At 45.2% G+C, this 20188-nt stretch overlaps 2 protein-coding genes and 1 long non-coding RNA gene across 12 annotated transcripts; 2 read left to right on the top strand and 1 right to left on the bottom strand.

The window, feature by feature from the left end:
• The first annotated feature begins 442 nt into the window (after positions 1 to 442).
• Positions 443 to 2448, top strand: LOC120956993 (uncharacterized). Its single transcript, XR_005751886.2, has 4 exons — positions 443 to 803; positions 1103 to 1195; positions 1455 to 1517; positions 1752 to 2448. It is a non-coding gene; the product is annotated as an uncharacterized LOC120956993 (long non-coding RNA).
• LOC120957711 (keratin, type I cytoskeletal 9) lies at positions 2443 to 17645 on the bottom strand. Of its 10 annotated transcripts, none has more exons than XR_007452512.1 (6): positions 17502 to 17644; positions 8844 to 9358; positions 8577 to 8761; positions 8032 to 8506; positions 4281 to 7411; positions 2443 to 4088 (listed from the first exon to the last, which is right to left on the bottom strand). XR_007452512.1 is itself a non-coding variant. In XM_049608130.1 (6 exons), exons 1-6 carry the CDS (start codon positions 17550 to 17552, stop codon positions 4061 to 4063), a joined length of 1836 nt encoding a protein of 611 aa, XP_049464087.1. In that variant the 5' UTR covers positions 17553 to 17645; the 3' UTR covers positions 2443 to 4060. The 10 variants fall into 10 exon arrangements, 9 of the variants coding, with proteins under 9 accessions (XP_049464087.1, XP_040235985.2, XP_040235984.2 ...); XM_049608130.1 differs by having other exon boundaries at positions 6824 to 7408; positions 8577 to 8758; positions 17502 to 17645; XM_040380051.2 differs by having other exon boundaries at positions 2443 to 4474; positions 6824 to 7411; positions 17502 to 17643.
• A 402-nt stretch (positions 17646 to 18047) lies between these two features.
• LOC120957969 (dnaJ homolog shv) lies at positions 18048 to 20110 on the top strand. Its single transcript, XM_040380462.2, has 3 exons — positions 18048 to 18409; positions 18498 to 19363; positions 19449 to 20110. The coding sequence occupies exons 1-3, from the start codon at positions 18261 to 18263 to the stop codon at positions 19511 to 19513; spliced, it is 1080 nt and encodes a 359-aa protein (XP_040236396.1). The 5' UTR covers positions 18048 to 18260; the 3' UTR covers positions 19514 to 20110.
• The last annotated feature ends 78 nt before the right edge of the window (positions 20111 to 20188 follow it).

Raw genomic sequence — 20188 nt, 5'->3', positions numbered from 1 at the left:
AAAATCTTTGTCTTGTTCTACGTCCACAGACGCATGGTATTCGGGAGTACTGCATAATTCCAAGGTAAGATCAAATGTAACAAAACTAGCTTATAATTAGCGAAATCGTTTTGAAATGATGGTTTAATATACGCTTTTTTGCCTTAAACATTCGTGCAGACCAAAACAAGTTATTCGGACTTGCCCTATCTGATCAATAACAATTGAAAATATATATCATTGAACCTTCAGAGAGCCTTCTACAGTGATACTTACATTTTCTTATATTTTATGTGGATTCTCATTCATTACAGAGTTTATATCAGTGATACTTACCTGTTATTCATCAGTTCAACGACGCTGCTAAACGACCAAAGTTCTTCATAATCGCACGAAAGCACTAGACGCAGTTAGGGTGGTACATCTGGGAGTGTGCGGGTTACTTGGAAGATTTGATGTAAGTTGAAAAACAAACTTTACTACCTCTGATCTAAAGAAACATCTGTTCTGTACGACTCTTGTACAGTCCATTCTCTAATAAATGAAAGGCAAACTTAGTTCTTTCGTTTTTCGCAAATGGACTAGAGTAAAAGACATTATTCTATCCTAATTTAGAGGTTTCTTGTTTCATACCTTTTAAATTGTGGAAAATAATGTGACATTTCCTCTGCATTGATTAATAGCACTGAGTTACTATGTATTTGTTTCATAAATGTTCTAATAGTTCTCTTCCGCGTTATTTTTTATCTATGTTTCAGATTGGTTTAAATAAATCACTGCATTCAGATTCGCTGTATTCAGATATTGTACAAATGAAATGTCAAGTAAGTTTCGTTTTCATTCTAATCTAATTAACCTCAACCCTATAACCCCTCCCCCCCCCCCCCCTATCTTACGTCCTGAGACGACTAGAGCCGTACGGTTGTATCATCTGGTCGTATGGTCTCAAAGAGGGACAATAGTAATTACCTTTTGGTCCAATATTCTGGCAATGGAAGATGAAAATGCCACGGCCTTTTCTGTGTATCAAAACACATCTATCTCTTTGCCGAAACAGATGAAAAATAGTAAATATCATTAAATCTAACCTTCTTTATATTCTTTTCATTCGTCGCTTTACTAGATGCTGGGATGAAGGTACCATAACTGCAACGGAAGTTGCGATCGTGATTGATCGTGTATCGGTTATTGGAAATCATCTGCTTCATTTTTAAAGGTAAGATTCATATTACTGTATTCAACTTAATTCATCACCAGCCAATCTCATATCTACAATAAAGCGCGCTTAACTTGGTAGATTTTATATGATGAACAATAACTTATCCTTACCTACATTGTCTGAGTGAATCAGTGACAGAGGATCTTTGAACTGAAAATGTCTAGCGCGCTTAGAAACATATTTGCTAACTGGGGTTTGATGATTAGTGTCCAACGAAAATATTAAACGATTTTTTCTTTTCGTTTTCCACTTCTAGGGTCAAACGCGCAGGGTTCCGAAAGGCAAAAGGGGAGCATCTAACAACAAGTGTTTGTGAAAGGTAAGTCAAAGGAGAGCACATCTAAGAGAGTGTGGAACACTAAATGAGTTTTGTTTTATTGATGATAAAAAAGGAACTGGTTTCGCAAAATAATGTAATGAGATACAAATATCATTGATTTAAGCTTCCTTGGCTGTCTGAAAACGTTAACTTATGAAATGTTCCACTATTCTATATATTTGCTATTAGTGTTCAGGTGTTTTAATATGCCATATCGTTCTATATCGTTTTCAGATATGAATGTGTCGTGATGGTGTGGTAATAGTGACAGTTCGAAGAACAGTTTCTAAATGTGAAGGTACTATCAGGTAAGTAATGTGTTGTAATTTGTTCTCTTTGCTCAACTCATCTGATTCAGTTATCGCACATGCTGCTGAACTCTCTGTGACGTGTGAAGTGAGAATGTTTCACCGGCATTAGGTTACAGGGAGTTTCGCAAGCATGCACACAGTATCAGATCTGTTGACCAACACGGTCTTAAATATGTATGATGAAAAAAGTCAATAAAATATTTTACCTCAAAGAAATCATTAAATTATGGTTGTGTGAATCGACTAAGTCGTCCGAAATGTATATTTTTTCTTCATTCGTTTCTTCTCCTTGATTTAACCAATTTCGAAACTCTTGTAACTACAAACTCTACTACACTATATTAATCTACTATAAAACACAGAACGATGATCATGCATTTGTCATCATTTTTAAGTAGAACACACGATCCGCCCTTCACCGTTCGTTTAGATGCGCCCAAGAGCGAGACTTCCTTTCGATTCGATTTATTTTTGTACTATGAAGTAGGTATAAAAGACAATAGAAAAAGAGCTGTATGTGTTGTTGACGTTGTTGTGTTGTAGCTATTTTGCTAGGGCTTGCTTTTTTAAATGTAGGCGAACACTAGCTGAAGAATGGTCCGGGTCACGGGGGGGGGGGGGGGGGGGGGGGGATGGTTTTCAGTGTAAGAAAGGGTAGAAAACGGACGAAGCTCAACGCTCTTTTCTGCACGTTTTATTTCGAAAGCAGCGCAATGCGTGTGTCGCGTGGTGTAGTGGTGTAGTGTGCTGCGTGTAGGTGCGTGCAATGCACAGAACTGCCGCTGTGTGTACATTTTTGGACAGATCTAGTAATCGAGTTTCGTTGAGGAAAAAATGTTAAAGCTCTCTCCTCATGCGGAGATCAATTCAATTCGGGTTGTTGTTGTATCAGTCGAAAAAGCTACAAACTACTCGAGATGGTGGAGGAGAGGGAGTTGGTAATATCTACTAGCACGCTACAGCATTGCGTAGTTTTGTGAGGAGTGTGTGATGATTTCCAACGTATATTTTCAGCAATTTTAGCTTTGATGAGGAATGTTGTAGTTGTTTCGTTGTCGAAGCAAAATGCACGCGCTACGACGCATTGCTCTAGTAAAAATAACACAAGAATTGAGGAAGCAAACTTAGAAATACTCTCTAGTAGTGTAGGAACAAAAGTAGCACTTCCCCATGTGTGCGTGTTCCTCCTCTAGGTGGACAAGTAAGCATGCGCGGATTTGTACATCAGTTCCTACCGGTTTTCATTGCAATTTTGCAGCTGCTTTCTCGTGTTTCATCCAAAATCCAGGAACCAGAAAATTGAGCTCCAGGATACACGATTTAGTAGTGTGTCAGTCTTGTTTTTGCGTTCTTCCTTCCCATTGTTTTCTTGCTGTTGTACACATCCATGGCGCGCATTCTTACTTGCCTATATCCAAACAAAATCAATCATCTGCTAATAAAGAAGGACTTTTTACTACTACACCTACCATAAACCATTACGAACAAATTACTTAGGGATAGAAGCAAAGTAACGATCTTCTTCAATATAGTACTATTAAAAATGCTCTATTGAGTGCTAAACTAAACAACAACGCCTTGTTATAACTGAATGAGAACGATTGCGAACCAATGCTCTTCTGGACTCTCTCTCTCTCCCTTTCTCTCTGTTACGTGCTCTCCACAGAACGCGTGAACCATACACGTCCGTTTTAGCGCAGTAGATTATCCTTTTCTGTTGTTTTTTTTAATTACATTATCATCTCTTACACATTAAATTCACCTAATGTTAGCATTGCTTCCACGTGTTTTCGTGTTTAATGCTGTTTTATTTTGTTAGTTTTACCTTCATTATGCTATTTTAATAAATTAGTTTTCTCTTTTCGTTATTGGATTCATTCGTTTCTATGATTCTGTGTGTGTTGCACATCAATTGCCTATCTCCTCCGACAAAACCACACGCTGTGTTGGCATTGAGTTAAAGTAAGATTTGTCTAGCATGTTTCTCTTCGTCCACGTCCTCTCTCTCTCTCTCTCTCTCTCTCTCTCTCTCTATCTTGCACGATGTTTTCTTCTGCTTTGGTTTAGTGTTGTAATCTTCTCTTCTTTCCTCTGAAACAACTACTGCTCTTCTTATCTTCTCCTTTCTTGATAGCTCGTCTTACTACCTTGCTGTGTATTTCCTGTTGTCTAGTTTTCACCTCTATTCTCTTCTCTATTACTTGTAATCTCAGATTAAACATCATCTAAATTTCATAGCCGTGTCGTTCTATTGTAGCAGCTAAGGAGAAAGAGAGAAAAAAGTAAGACGATGATAAAAAAGAAGAGAAAAATGGAGAAAAAAGAAGAAACAAGAGAAGAATACATGAGAAAAATGAGGGAGTGATGTGTGGTGGCGCACAGCAAAAAGCTGGGTTTTGCGTAAATGGTTTTTGTGTTGCTGCTGCGCGCACGGGGAGAAGGGGGCACGTACTCTGCTGTGAAGAGGTATTGTTTTGCAGGACGAGCAATTGAAATACTATTGAGATGTGATGAGTTAACAGATGAAGGAGACGATACACGATGGTCGAAAGTAGTAGTAGTAGTAGTAGTACTAGTAGTAGTAGTTGGTGGTGATGGTGGTGGGACGAGCAGAGGAGCAAAACCTAGCTGGCGGGCTAGAGGGAACTAAGAAGAGAGGATCGATAGATAATAGAATATACAAGGGAGATAGTAAAAGATCATGGATTAAACACACAGTGTTATGCTAGTTTTTTAAGGGCTTTGCTGTTGGTTTTGGTTAGCAAAACATAATGTGATGTGTGGAGCAGGTTACATCTATAAAACACACATAGCAATTTGATTGTTACACACATCGAACGGAGCAAACGTTTTGGATATATATGGGGGTTTTGTTGGTAAGTAAGAAGAAAGACACATACAGCCTGCTGGCTGGTACACTAACTATACATAGATAGACTTCTAACAAACAGCAGCAAATGCACAACAACACACTACACAACCTTCAGTTACATCAGTGCAGAAGCTCTCTCTCTCTCTAACTAAAGAGCAGCTAAAGGAGCTAAATGGGGGGAAGGCATAACCGGGGATCATCGAGTTCGAGGATATGAAGGAAATGTCGGGGAAACGCAACAATGCAACCGTGTCACTGTGAATGTCACAACACTGTATTAATATTCAAGCCATGCGCACGTGTTTACTACTTCGAATCTTTGGAAGTTAGGAAAATAGGATACTCTTTGTAAATCTAGCTAATCCTAATATCGAGAGAAGTGTGGCGCTAATATTTGCCCGCAATTGTACTGCCATTACAATCTGGCTCTAATATACTTATTATGTATCGATGATATGACTGAATGTTTCTACAGATAAAAAAGAATCACTTTTCGTTTCGTAGTTTAACAGAGAGCTTTTTATTTTACTTACTGGATCGCTTTTTTTATATGATATATACGCCTCACTAGTCTTGAGAATTGAGTACGGAAGGTCTCACGAAAGTGAGCGAGACCTCTAATCAAGAAGAAAAGAAAAGTGTGTTTTTGTGTGTTGTTTGTACTTGTGATATTCGTCTATATATGTAACGATGTCAGGAATGGTCAGATCCTGTGCGTCCTCACACCAGTGAGATTCCTCACACTCTTCTCTGACCACCGATGACGTTAATGTATGTCTGTTATTTGCTAGATAATCGCTATATCATTATTAAACAGCAGGGCTTCTTACATTATTAAAATACTGTGGTTTGTTTTGAACTGTGTGCAAATCTCATATCTAAAAGATCTTGTTCGCTTGTGGGTGCGTTCATCACTACATCTAACCCTATTATCTCTCTTCGCTCCCCGGAACTCCTAACGCGCAAGCAAAATTGACTAAAAGTGTAGCTATTGTTAAGATTAATAAAGATAAGGGAAGTTTTTCTTGTAGAGTAGGTGTACCTACGTGTAGGATGATGACCAAACCCCCACACATCATGCCTTCTTAATGTCTAATGTCTCTCACTCTTTGTATGTACAGCAATGTGTGTGGGACCATGTGGGTGCTCTTATGTGCTTGTGCTCTAGGCATGTAGCTACTCGTCCCCAAACTATCCAAGAAGCAGCTTCTGCTGGCCATTTCTGTCCTATACTGGTTGTTGTGGCATCGTAATGAAACCCTTTCCACTGGTTTTAGTATTGGTCACTCTTGCTCTAGTGGTAGATTGGTCTTCTCCTCCGCTACGCTTGGTCTTCTCCTCTGCTATGTAGTATAACTTCAGAATACTTTTCGTAAAGAGGGGGGGGGGGCGGACTTGACTAATCTCGTTGTGTGGATCACATCCTAGATAACGGCGACACACTGGACAATCTTTGCCTGAAGACAGTTGTGGGGTTACCTCTCAAAGTGAACTTTACTTGGGAAAAAAGGAATGATCTTTTCACCGAAAATGCTGCTACTTTTCTCTCTCTCTCTATCTCTCTCTCTTTCTCTCTCTCTCTCTACTAAGCTATTTGGGTTTTATAATTAGCTCATCCTTAACCTGCAAATCCCTCATCTATTGGTGTCAAAAGTATGCAAAAACTTAATGCCTCAACAAAAACGAACAGAAAAAGAGGCAAACCTATGACGCGCGATAGGAAAGAGGCATGTCACAAAAAGAAGAGCAAATCCAGCCACACACAAAAAACATCTGACGCGCGAATATGGAGCAGATGTGCAAAAAACAAAAACCTTCTCTAAGGGCATAAAGCTATAACCGATCACAAAATCACACATCACATACGAAGAGCAGAAACACACACTCGCACGCACATCACAAAAGTGAAACATAACGAAACATAAAATACAGTGTCTTTGTATGTGTGTGTGTGTGTGTGTGTGTAAGACGAAGTGAGTGTACCATACATCGACAAAAGATAGCAAGAGAGATTAAAAGAGGAAGTAAAAACAGTAACAACGAGTATAGGTAAAAACAACACCAGCTAGTAGTAATCGTACACATCCTTGCGCAACAGCTGCATATAGATGTCTCTACCGTACCTTTCCAGCAGCCGTCGCTTCAGTTCCGGTGGATACGTCACGTAGATGTAGTGTTCGCTCTGTCCCAGCTCACCGAAGTCACCGCCACCGGTTGCCGCGCCGGCTGATGATCCGCCTCCCGCACCACTCGCCGCCAGCGCTGCCGCGGCCGTGCTCGTTGCGGACACATCACCGCCACCGCCGGACGCAGCGATCATTCGAGCAGCGGCGGAACCGCCTGCGGAACCTGCCGCATAGCCGTAGCCACCACCACCGTCGTCGGCCGTCGTGTAGAGCATGGCGGATGCTGAGCCAACACCACCACCCTGGGCCCCGGGGGAAGCATGTATCTGGGGCGTATGCTGAATGTCGTTACTACCGCTCGTGCCCGCGACGAGGTTGTTCAGGCTGGCGGCAGAATGATGGCCACCGTCCTGCAATCGGTAGATGCCGGAACCGCCGCCACCGCCACCGCTGCCGCCCGTTCCCGGTTGTAGGTAGTGCCGTCCGTGGTGCAGTAGATGGCCACCGCCACCACCGCTGCCCGGTGTCGGATGATGGCCTCCGAGCAGTTGTTGGTTGGTCGTGGAAGGACTAAAATCTTCACTGCTGCGCTCGCCATTTCATTTCGAACGAGGAAGGAAGGATCGGTTTTTTTTGGTATGGTGGATAGAGTTCGGTTCATATTTGTGTATCCCAAGGAGATGTGGCGGGTTGTTGTGCCCCAGGTTTATATATATAGACAAAAAGAGGAAGAAGGAAAGATCGATACGTACATATACCAAGAAGAGAAGGATTAAGATAGGTAAAAAATAACAGACAGATGTTGTGGATAGTGAGAGTAAGAAAGGAACAAAAGACGACAGAGAAGAAGAGTTGGACGATCATGGTGGGCACATCATGCACTCGCAAAGTATTCCAAAGAAAGTATCATTGAAGCAACAGAAAAAGAACATTGGTGTAGAGGTGAGGTTGTAGTGGGATACAGCAAGATAAAGAAATGGTTTGCAGCCGCAGGAAGTGGACGAAAAAAGGATATGATGGTGGCGCGTATGTGTGTGTGTGTGTGGGAACCAACATCATAAACTGAATATTAATTATAACAAGCAAATGTGTATGAGAATGATCAGTGATCGTACACTACGCGTGTTTGTGCACTAATGCCGCGCCTACTATGAGCAAATGGAGGATCATGCTGCATCCTCCCAACCAGCCCGCGCGATACTCACTCGAACAGTATCCAGATGATGTAGTAGCAAAGGCAGACGCCCATCGAAAGCACCATCACGAGCACAAACACCAGCCCCCATGGGAAGGGCCGCTGCTCTAGCGGACCGTCCTCCCAGTATCGCTCGCACGTCAAGTACCAGCAGATGGCACGGTTCATCTCCTCCTCCATGCTACGGAAGTCCTCGAGCGAAAGCTGCACCAGCAGCCCGACGATACAGTCGCGCACCAGCACCTCGCAGCGCGTCTTCAGCTGGCCGATCTCTTCCGCATTACAGTTGGCCTTCATGCGCTGCATCTCCGAGAGGCGTTGCTGCTTTCGATCGACCGGTGGCAGCGAGGAGTCGACCAGATTTTGCTCACACTGTGACGTGGCGTTGCTATCGTTCTCCGACTCTTCCTCCTCGTCCTCGTCATCCTCATCGTCCTCCTCTTCATCATCCTCGTCGTCATCATCTTCCACTGGGTTGTCCTTAGCTGGAAAAGAGAAGTGGGAGTTGGAAGCTGTTCTCGCTACACAGTGACTGTAGTCATTTCTAGCACACACCTTCTTTATCTCCCTGACCAGATTTCGATCCTTTCCGACTGCTCTTCGATTTGGTGGCATCGTTCTTGTCGCAGTTATCGGCACCCTTCGTCTGAAGCACTGAGGTTACACCTTGGGGTGGTTGTCGGTTCCGAAACACGTCGTCCCGAATGGTCTGTAGCATCTTCGGCAGCAGTGACTTCCTACTGCAACGGCAAAACACACACACACATGACAACACTTCCAACCAACTCCCCTCTAATCTCATCAACCCCTTTTTGCGCGTACCTTTCCGGAACCTTCGCTACATCCCGCGGCCCTGATGTCGACAGCGCCGTCCGGTACGCGGTCGCCTCACTCCACACCTCAATATCGGTCGAGACGGCATTCGGGTCGCTGCCGAACGCTAGCGTCGCGTCCTTCGCGATCAGCACCTCACAGCGCATCATGTCGCAGTAGTCCGCCAGACAGACGGCATCTTCCGCCGTGTTGATGTTGGTCCGGTGCCGATTCTCGAAGTGCATATCGAGATGCTTCTCCTCGAAGAAGCTCTTGCCGCAGAAACCGCACGTCCACTGGCTCGGCCGGTGCTGCTTTTTGGCGCTCTGCTGCGGCCCGAAGATGTCGCGCAGCGGATGAAACGGACACTCGAGCGGCAGCTTCACCTGGTACTTCTCCAGGATGGGCAGCCAGCGCGAGTGCACGATCTTGCGCACGACGCGCGAGCTTTCGCGGGAGCATGATATCTTGAACACGCTCGGACCGGGCCATGGTATGATGGACAGTAAGCAAATAACTATCACCTGTGGTAAATGTAGGGAGAAATGTAGAGGAAAGAATTCTTAATAGTAAGCTTCAAGAATCAAGGGACTGTGTTGATCAAGTTGTTGATTAAAGAAGTCAGCGTTTAAGATTATTTTGCGCAGAGCTGTCATCACATTTCTTACTCTAAAATCAATTAGTTTGATGATATGATAAACGGCCATTAGAAGTAATCATGAAAGTTAGAGACGCTCAGTACGCCTTGCCTTTTGATTCATTTTAATTAGATTCCTATTGGAATTTAGAAATGCTGGGCTTTAAAAGCTCTAATGGGAGCTTCTGTTGGATTCCTAATGAGAATGTGCAAAAGGGGTACTACTGGGGTACACTTCCCATCACATAAAGTTCACTTCCCGGAAGAAATTGTCAAGAAAGTATCCCAAAATTATGAGAACCCTTGTAAAATCGTTTAAATTAACAATCGAAAACAGAGAAACAACCCAAAAACAACATAAACCGAAAAACAGCACTACATTTTATTCAAATTAAAACTGATACAAAGAACACTCAAAACATCATTAACGTAACACCGCACTGCTGCTACTTCTCCCAGTAATCTTTGTTTCCACTTTCACTTCACCAACACATTGCAATGTGCCGTTCCGCCGATGCGACTGCACAGCGTCTTTCCGCACCGATCACAGTCGGTCGGGAGCACGGGCAGCGGCTTCCGGGGAGGTGAAACGGCAACCACATAGAAGGTGGTAAGCATCATGCTACCCCAAAAGCACAGCTGGTACAGCATCCTCCACGCCACCAGCAAGGGACCCGTGAGACGACAACCAGCATCGGTTTTGGATTGGCTCCTGTCCGATGAAGGCCGATGTTGCTGCTGCATTACTACTGCAACTCCAGCCATTTTTGCATGCCTTGCTCTGAACACTGATAAGGTACTGCTGTTTGTTGATGCTCCTTCCCTCTTCGATTGGGTGTCACGGAGGTTAAAACCCAATCGTCGGCACTCGTCTTACGCAGCTTGGACAGCACGCACCTTGGACAGTATCAGCACGGCGTACGACCTAGTGAACAGGCAACACATTGCATTCTGACAACAACCACACAGACCGACCAAGCAGGCGGTGATCCGAACCGCTGCACTTTCGACGCGTAACTGGTGACCAAGAATCGCAAACGCAATCTACTACACTGACCCAGACCACAACACCGCCCTTCCTAGAGCGAGAAGGTGTAGAACAGTTCACATGCCATACATGCTCGATGATTCCGTGCTGCAGCTTATTTCATCAGAACGGAAGTCAAGTTAGGAGTCCTTCCTCTCTACCGCTGGCTCGTCTGCTGCTGCTGCTGTTTCACAGGCCAACAACAACCATTTACTTTCTCATTAAGCACGACAAAAACGTGCAAAGTACACACACACACACACACACAAAAATGTCAACGCTGTGTAGGGTATAGAGCAGCACACGTTATTAATCGTGCCTGGCAGCGATGAGACCCATCACCACTGGGGCCAACCTTTAGGTGCGTGCAAAAGCGCTACCATTTCACTGTGTGTTGCTTACATGAACAGTGTAATAGGTGCGTCACCTCAGCAGGCTCTAGTGAAGGTAAGTGAAAATACATTTAATTTCTAGTAGTTGCCGCCCTTAAGACGCGTCTACTTCAAACTTCCCAAAAACGAATCTCCATTATTATGCTACGATTGACGCTTGCCGTGAACGATAGGTTCTTTTACAAATGAGGACGCGCTAGGGTAGTTATTAGCCACGGCCACACAATAATATCTCAACATCGCAACTCCTCTCTCTATGTAAATATGTTTCGCACCGACGTCTGTCTCCCCCGGCGGTGAAGGTTTTCGATAAGAAAGAGGCATCCGCTAACCACCATCCTCAAAAAATCCTCTGCTAATGAAACTAACACTCGCCATATTTTAAGCTATCTCTCGTGACTCTCGTCCTCTTCCTGGGCACGCTTCTTGTGGTCATTCTTTTTACGTGGTTTTGGCATTAAATAAAACCAGACCGAAGATGTTATCAGCAGCAGCAGCAGCAGCAGCAGCGTGTAGGGTAGCGGAATTGTGGAGAATAAAAAATAATAACCTCGGCTGTAACCCCGAACCGAGCCCCGAAGAGAAAGGTGGTAAAAAGGGCGAAGAAAATAGTCATAAGACATAAGCTTCCGTGTTCAGGTTCTTTCCCGTTCTGCTGTCCCGGTTCATGTCGTACCGTTTCCGTTTTATGGTTTCTTATTTCGAAAGGGCAACTCGGACCTGGTGGTTCCTCTGTCCGAGTCATCAGTACTGCGCCGCCCAAAATACCTTCATTTATTTTTTTGACACTCATACAGACGAGGGGACCTCCAAAAAGCGTTCTAGTACGTATTCGAGCTATGATTCCAACAGTACAAGAGGGGGTACAACGTTAGTAAGGGAAAATGTTCCTCACTCGTTTCAACCAAACTGCGTTTAACAATCATTAGAACTGTGTCCGCGGTGTGTTCCATGTAGCAAAATAAATAGAGGCCGCCCTCCTGGCTTAAGGCGTTCTAGGTAATTTCTCTTTAACACCTTCAGTGCTTTCATGCTGCGCGTCGCGTCATTATTTGACCCCATCGACTCCGTCGCATGAGTGAAGCGATTTCCCCTTTTTGGTGTAATTCTTCCTGTCAAAATGACGACCACCACCACCTAAGCCCGGCCCCGTCAATGCTAATGAGCTAATGAACGATATGCAAACTCAATCATCTGCTCGATTTACTCCCTCTTCGAGAGAGGGAGATAGGTATTGGGGAAAGGATTTTTTGAAGCCAGTAGTAGGTAGTTGCCGCGGCACTCACCCAACGCCTCCAGCACATCCCCATTAACTTCCGGCATGGGTTTGTATAATAATTTCCCCACATTGAACCGGCTAGTTGGCACGTGTATGAATTCAGGTGGAAAGGTGTTAGATTTGTCATTTGTGCTCTTGTGCCGTTTTACCACTGCTGTTGACTCTATTTTGTGACAAATATATGCTTTTGGTTGTGTAAAGAACTTATAAATTGTTGATTGCTCCCCCATTATGCTATTTACATTGGAGTTAATTTGGGTATAGCGTTAGCGGTGAGCATTGTGTACACTGTTTAGAGAATCCCCAGTGATTGCTCCTTTAAAGACCCAGAGTTTCCCCATCGGTGCGTGCGTGTGTGGGTGAACAAATCGATCAGTAACTAGGTCGACTGGCTGGCAGCCCACTGCCCGATGTGGCCCGACCCTTGTGCTCTCTCTCTCTCTCTCTCTCTCTCTGGCGTGGCAAACACATAAACTCTAGCTAGTTGCTTGATGAACCCCCAACAACGGTCCATATATACTCAGTCACCCAGTCAGTCATTCGCTCGCGCTTCCTTATCCATTATCTAGCTCTTTTTACATTATTTTCACCTTCTTGTTGCAACTACTCCGAAGTGCACTTGGGGGAAGAGAGAGGGAAGGGGGTCAAATTGTTCACTCCTCACACTCTCATCCTGTCGCCGACCGAGCCCGCGCTCTGTGTGTTGTGGCTTCAGAATTGCATGTATAATTTATGCAAACATTCAAATTGCTCAGTAAATGCCGCATAGTAAAAACGGCGAGAGTGGTCTTTTTTCTTGCTTTCTTACAACGCTGTAAACTTCTTCTACCCAAAGCAAAAGTGTACCACCTTTTCAACGGTACGGTCGCTATACGAGCAGGTCGGTGCGTTGCACTTGTGCACCAGGCAGTGGTTGGGAGGGGGCGACTTACAGCGATAAGGGCATCGTGTGATTTTTTCAAACGTGCTGAAAGCACGGTTTTCTAGGCGCGCGCGAGAAAGATTAAACGAGAAAAAAAGAACGTTCACTGGAAGGAGGAAGTTTCGCGTAATTTGCTCCTTTTGATTATAGTAGCGCTAGGAGTTTTTGCACGGGAGTGGGCAAAAAGAGGCCATCAAAAGGGCATTTTTACCGGGTCATGAATGTTTTTTTCTTCTGTTTTACTGTTGGTAGAAAATTGAAATATTATCATTCAATTGGTTGTTAAAAACAATCAATCCGTCGACCATGATAAACAGCGGCAACAGCGATTGTATTCCTCGAACTGCTGTGAGGTGTATTATTTCAAGGTTGAATTGGATTCTTTTTTCATTCCAATTTGTGGTTAAAAGGCCTGAACCAAAACCAAAACATGTATTGCTTATCAATTTTTGGGGCACCTTGGGAAGTGTTTTTGATAAAGATATTCAAAATTGCTCTACAATCACAGTGTGTGCAGTGAGCTTCATCACGTTGAACTTTCCAAGAATAGAGCAACAGTTGGCGAAGCTCACACAGAATACAGCCAGCTTGATAGGCAAATGGACAAACCAGACGAAAACTACATAAACTAGGGGAAGTAGAGCCCAGATATCCGTCACTTATTGGTCGACTCATAGCAGGATATACCTTCGAATTGATATCTTAAATATCAAAAGATTTAAAATAAAAAAAAAACTTTACATTACCAACTAAGCTCCTTTCACATTTATTGATCAGATGAGGCGGACTCCTACTTGGCGTAACACGTCCAACGCGAACACGCCGGCCTATATAGGCTTTCGGCTTTATTCAGTACTACGCAGCCAGATACTCAAGTCCTTGGCTACGGGGGACGGTCCATTCTAGACTTGAACCCACGACAGGCATGTTGTTAAGTCGTGTGGGTTGATGACTGTACCATTGAACCGCCCTGAGAAGGGGACCGTTCTGGTAGATGAGGCTACAACCTATTCTGATAAAACTTATGCCAGGAATTGTGTGGAAAAGGGCATATGAGAAACATCCCTCAATTCGATTCCAACTGAAACATTCATCAGACAGCCTTAGAATTTCTTCAAACCTTCCATTGCTTTTACAGGGCCTATTGATTTCCTTCCACTGTGTACAACATTGTATCAAAGTGGCAGGTGGCAGACCCACTAACACGCGTTCCTCAACTTCGACCAAGTAGTACAATACAGTACACCCCCGCCGCAAACACATCAGCAATCTATTATTTATGTCGGACATTTGACCTAAAAGAAAAATCGAACCGCACACGAAACACATCATCCACTTTCACTCCTTCGTTTAGAGCCTCAAACACACACACCGAAAAGGGTAAAAAAACACACAAACTCAGCAAACTTAGCAACCGGAAAACGGCAAACCGGAACCGGAACAGCCAGCTATCCCAAAATCATCTAACCCCAGCGTGGAGCGCGAATAATAGTGCGAATTTCCTGTCCGGCGTACGATCTCGCGAAGTACTGGAAATAGTCGCGTGCGTGTGTGTGTGTGTGTGTGTGTCTACGAAACCAACACTACAGCTGGGGCAAGAAACTATTCAGAAACTATGTGGCATTGTGGTCTTGCTTTATGTCTCACTCGTTGGGCCTCTCCATCTCCCTCTCTTTTGCTGTACATCTCTTCCTAAGGACGATGACAAGAAATCGATTTGGTTGTGTGGTTCCCAAAACCACGAACCTCTTATGTATATGTATATATTGGTCGATTGCGTTTTTTCCCTCTTACCACCCAGTGGGAGGAGTGACGTATTCTGGCAGTTCTATTTCTATAATCATAGTGCCATACTGGACTCACCCCCCACCCACTTCAATCACCATCTTGACGTTGCGTTAATTTCTCTCCAGTTCGTTTCGTGCCAGCCAGAAGACGAACCCCATTTTTCGATACATTTTGATCGTTTTAATTTCCAAACCAACCCAAACACGAAACCAAGGGCTTGGGCCAGTTTGCGTGCTTGTGACAGATTCCTGATTGGAGGAGAAGCAGGGATGTGGGGTCAGAGCAGCGGAAAGCTAAAAATAATTAATTTGAAATCAAAACTGAAGTCCCCGCGTAATCTGGGCGGGATGTGAAGTTGTCTCCCATGGGGAGGAGCGATACGCGGTCGTCCGGACATGATCCGCGCTGGGTGGTGATGGTGGTGGTGGTGGAACTATATACAAAATTTACGACTTTTCCGGAATCGATCCAATGTCCCAATATGCCTGCCACACATAGCTCCGTCCGGATGCGTGTGAGCTCCGTCGTCGGTTCGTTTTAGGCCACAGTTTTAGCGGCTTATTTGCCTCAATCCACTCATAAATCTTCCGCACGGAGGGTCCGTCTGGTGTAGTGTACAAGCCGGACGGCTACCCCATCGAGAGGAGGAAAAGGACGACCCCTCCGATTTGCGTACGAGCGCGCCACGAAGCACTAATGTCGTCTGTCCCTCACTGGGTGGATAGTTTTTCGACTTTGTTCCCTCATTTTCCATATTGTCCAAACTTTGAAGGCTTTTTCGGAGACCCCTCCTCGTCAAGCTTCATTTCATGCATTATCATCTACAGCGAGATGTATTTCCGGGGGCTCTAAAAAACAGAGAAGCAGACGGGAGAAGATGCGGTCACAACAAATTTGGCTGCCATCCATAATGAGGACCGGGTTTTTTTTTTGCTGGTGTGTCCTACGCGAAAAAGGCCACGCCGGGTTTATGTCCTGCACGTCCTGGCATCTTCTTAGCCAACTTGGCGGCGCTAAATCTTGCCCCGCAACATCACTTTATCACTTTTTATGTACTTTTACTTCGCTGCCTCTGAGGGACCTTGCTCGTTTCGGACAGCTGGTGCCTTCTTTGCTTCATTTTACAAGCTGCCAACTTCTCGATGCGCTGCGCTGCTACTTGGATCAACAATTAAGAAAGTTTTTGGCAGCGCCCGAGGATCCGGTCAGTTACTAGAGTTACTGGCAGTGGTATTGGTGGTGGTGTTACTACTATTCTACTACCACTACCGAAACACCAAACACCACGTCCCTACTGCGATTGCAATCTATTCAACAGTTTATTATGCACAGTAATCCTTACATCCGCGAACGGTGGGGAGAACTTGTGGGCCTGTTACCGGCTACCTGTTAAAGTTTTGGCAAGGTCCGTCGAAGCACCACCGCGAAATTCACCATTTATATAAATTGAATGGCGCGGTGGGTAGAAAGCCCTTTTTTTGCGGATTAAGCGAAGCCACAAAGCATGAAAAGGGAAAACGGCACGTTTTTCTTTTACCTTTGCTTTTACAACAAGCTCTCAAGTTGTCTCTCGCTCTCTTTCTTTTTCTCACGTTCAACCCTTGCTTAGCACGGACGGGGTGGAAAATGAAGTTAACAAGAGTGGGAGAGTGCGCTAGAGATAGAGTGGTCCTGCTTTGTCGCACGGTTGTGCAAGGACGAGGGGTTGTTAAATGGCCATTTGCATGATGATGTGGGCAGGTGGGTGGGTGGGTTGGTGAGGTGGGTTGATTATTGATATGAAATTCAATGAATCGGAACATGTCTAACTAGAAGCTTAGTAGGTGTAGTATTTGTGTAAAGGTGTGTGTGTGCGCATATTTTTCTCACACCGTCTCGTTCCATCCCTCGTATTCTTGTTTCTTCTCTTACCTCGATATTAATCGATTTAGTCCACATTCATAATCCTCTTTCATAAATGATTGGGACGAAAATGTGCGAAGACCGCTCTGCCGGGGAAAGAGAGGGAGTGAGAAAGGGCAACGGGGTTCCCTGTTCGTGTAAAGGGGACGTCGGAAAGGGTGGAGGAAATGATTTACTATTAATCCTTAGCCGAGTGCAGACAGCCGACTACATAATCAGTCGCGGGCCGACACTTTACTATTTCACCACCTCACTTTGCGCTGGACACTTTTCTTTATTTTTCACTTGCACACACACGCACACGTTTTTGCACTTTGATTGATTCACTTGGGAGCACTCATTGCGGAACAGCAGCACCACTTCTCGCTTTTCTAGCAGGAAGATGGAACACTTTACACCGAAATTCACTAATCACAATCCGTCAAAGGCATTGCGGGGTTTGCCTTCGGGGTCGGGGTCCCCTACCTGTGTTGCGGACGCGACTATAATTACACTACGGGGGAAAAAAACTCGGTCCTCCGGTACGGCTTCTTGCTCTCTGCAGTATCTTTTCCCTCCCCCCTTCACACACACACAGACTCAGTTAACACAGTTTGCAGCAACAGCAGCAGTGGTTAGTACTGCCAGAGCGCAGCAGGTCGATTAGAAGCACGTACGACACGGTGCAAATGGGCCTCTTCCAATGGAATGGTACGGTTGTGTGTTACAGCGCAAACTTACCATCACCACCGCCAGTGACAGGAGAGTGTCCTTGCGCAGAAAGGACCTCATTTCCTGCAAACGCCACCAGAAAGCGGCACTTTTTGACGTTAGAGCACAGGGGACCGAGATGGGGCGAACGGGGCCCGTTTGCAACGCCGCCGATAACTTACGAAACGAAATTGTCCCAATGTCCCATGGATTGCTGCGATAAAGTTTATCGTTTTTTGGAGAAAGGAAGTCTTGGTTGGCGTTTTGGTCGTTGCACAAGTTGACTTTACGAACTGAAGTTAAAAAATGTTTTTATTTATGGACGAAGCGACAGAAATAACGGGAAACATTTTTTTAAATGTAAACCGAACTATTACAATTAATGAAACGGACAAATTTGCTGGAATTAATATTCAAAATGCAAAACATTCCGATCACGTTTTTCATTGTGCTTCTTCGAAAACCCTGTTTCGTGTCAAAAATCGTACTTTTCGAACACCGTCTGCCCACCCTGAACGTTGACGTTTCGCGACGTCCGACGTTTGACAGCCGCTCGACCAATCAGAAAGCACCAGCTAAATGCTAAACAAAAAGGGAAAAAATAGGTACACCACGCCGCACTGATTCACTGTGATAGAAGTGGGCAAAGCTGTAATCACTGTTTCTAAATGAATTTGTGAAGCAAAAGTGCATTTATTTGTGCAAAATCAGCTGCGGCGCGTGTCCTGTATCGAGGCGCTTCAACTAAAGGCAGACAGGGGTAGAAAGAGTGAGAGACAGAGCGCAAATATGAGGACGTTCGATTTTTGCTTCACACTGCTCGTCGGCGCCGCCGTTCTGCTGCTCGTTGCTGACGATGCACTTGCCGGACGGGACTTTTACAAAATACTGGGCCTGCGGAAAACGGCCAGCAAGAACGATGTGAAAAAAGCGTACAGGTGAGTGTGCCGACTTCCTGCTGCGAGTGTCCATTTCCCGTTATCTCCGGGTTTTGCTGACGTGTTCCGTTTTTCCGTGTCATTGCAGAAAGCTAGCGAAGGAGCTCCATCCCGACAAAAACAAAGACGATCCGGATGCGTCGCAAAAGTTCCAAGATCTCGGTGCCGCGTACGAGGTCCTGTCCGACGATGACAAGCGCAAGCTGTACGATCGGTGCGGCGAGGAGTGCGTGAAGAAGGAGGGCATGATGGACAATACCGATCCGTTCGCGCAGTTTTTCGGCGACTTTGGGTTCGGGTTCGGCGGGCAGGAGCAGCGGGAAACGCCACGCGGCGCCAACATCGTGATGGACCTGCACGTCACGCTCGAGGAGCTGTACAGCGGGAACTTTGTGGAGATAACGCGCAACAAGCCGGTGATGAAGCCGGCGTCCGGCACGCGCAAGTGCAACTGCCGGCAGGAGATGGTGACGCGCAATCTGGGCCCGGGCCGGTTCCAGATGATGCAGCAGACGGTGTGCGACGAGTGCCCGAACGTGAAGCTCGTGAACGAGGAGCGCACGATCGAGATCGAGATCGAGCCGGGCATGGAGAATGGGCAGGAAACGCGATTCTCGGGCGAAGGTGAACCCCACATGGATGGGGAGCCGGGCGATTTGATACTGAAGATAAAGACCGTCCCGCACACCCGGTTCGAACGGAGGGGCGATGATCTGTACACGAACATTACGATCAGCTTGCAGGATGCGCTCGTTGGCTTTACGCTCGACATTGTGCACCTGGACGGACACAAGGTGACGGTGACGAGGGAGAAGGTGACGTGGCCGGGCGCTAGAATACGCAAGAACGGAGAGGGTATGCCGAACTACGAGAACAACAACCTGCACGGCACGCTGTACATTACGTTCGACGTGGAGTTCCCCAAGTCGCAGCTAACCGATACGGAGAAAGAAGGTAAATTTCACTTTCAGCGGGGTTTCGGTTGAGTAATTTGGGAGTTTGAAGGTTTATTAACAATTTCTTTCTCCTTTTTTTGCAGACATCAAGAACCTCCTGAACCAACCCTCCAACAACCGGGTATACAACGGGCTAAGATACTCATAAGAAAGGAAACACGTCAAACCCCGATCGGAACAATTGATGTGTTCGCAATTAGGAAACGGTTGTGGCGGAGGGGGGTTTTATTCTGTAAACTCACCCTCCCAACCAACCCAATCAACACGAAAATAGGCTGATAACAAATTTAGTGTTTGCTACAATTAGAACAAAACGCCCTCACGGGGGGGGCGTGATGATCACAAGGGCGTATCTCTGCATTACGTTTGCTTTTGAAGCAGTCGTAAGCCCCGCGACTGTGCATTATGCTACTCTCCGATGTTCAGTGAAGTGAACAATTAGAATTTTCAACCTCTCCCCTTTTTTCATTCTCCCCGTCCTTTCCTCCCCCTCCTCTCTGTGACTCTTTCGGAGATTGCTGGACCGTTTTTGTGTCTCACCTCTCTGCTAGATGGTATATTTATTTTGTTTTCTCACTGGTTTCCATTTATTCCCTTTTTCTTCTTCTTCCACCCAATGCAACAATGAACGAACGAACTATTTTGCTCTCCATCCTGTGTTCTTGTAAGACGAATTTGTACATATGAGTTGTGTCAATAAAACAATATCGACCAAAAAAATTATGTATTTGAAAAAACCTCCAAACGAACAGTCTAATATCTTTCAATGTAGAGTCCTGATGCATGAGAAATGAAGAAAATAGTGATACAATGGATAAGAATT

This window comes from Anopheles coluzzii, chromosome 3 (assembly GCF_943734685.1).
Source record: "Anopheles coluzzii chromosome 3, AcolN3, whole genome shotgun sequence".
NCBI lineage: Eukaryota > Metazoa > Arthropoda > Insecta > Diptera > Culicidae > Anopheles > Anopheles coluzzii.
Note: the sequence above shows the minus strand (reverse complement) of the source record. Positions and strands in the feature narration are given on the sequence as shown.

Bases quoted from the DNA above. Each gene is read 5' to 3' on its own strand.
- LOC120957711 (XM_040380046.2), bottom strand. From the start codon at position 17,552: ATGAGGTCCTTTCTGCGCAAGGACACTCTCCTGTCACTGGCGGTGGTG. The intron at 9,359-17,501 runs GTAAGTTTGCGC...CATTTACCACAG, and splicing joins TGTCACTGGCGGTGGTGATG to GTGATAGTTATTTGCTTACT. The intron at 8,762-8,843 runs GTACGCGCAAAA...TTGCCGTTGCAG, and splicing joins GTAGCGAAGGTTCCGGAAAG to TAGGAAGTCACTGCTGCCGA.
- LOC120957969 (XM_040380462.2), top strand. From the start codon at position 18,261: ATGAGGACGTTCGATTTTTGCTTCACACTGCTCGTCGGCGCCGCCGTT. The intron at 18,410-18,497 runs GTGAGTGTGCCG...GTGTCATTGCAG, and splicing joins GATGTGAAAAAAGCGTACAG to AAAGCTAGCGAAGGAGCTCC. The intron at 19,364-19,448 runs GTAAATTTCACT...CTTTTTTTGCAG, and splicing joins AACCGATACGGAGAAAGAAG to ACATCAAGAACCTCCTGAAC.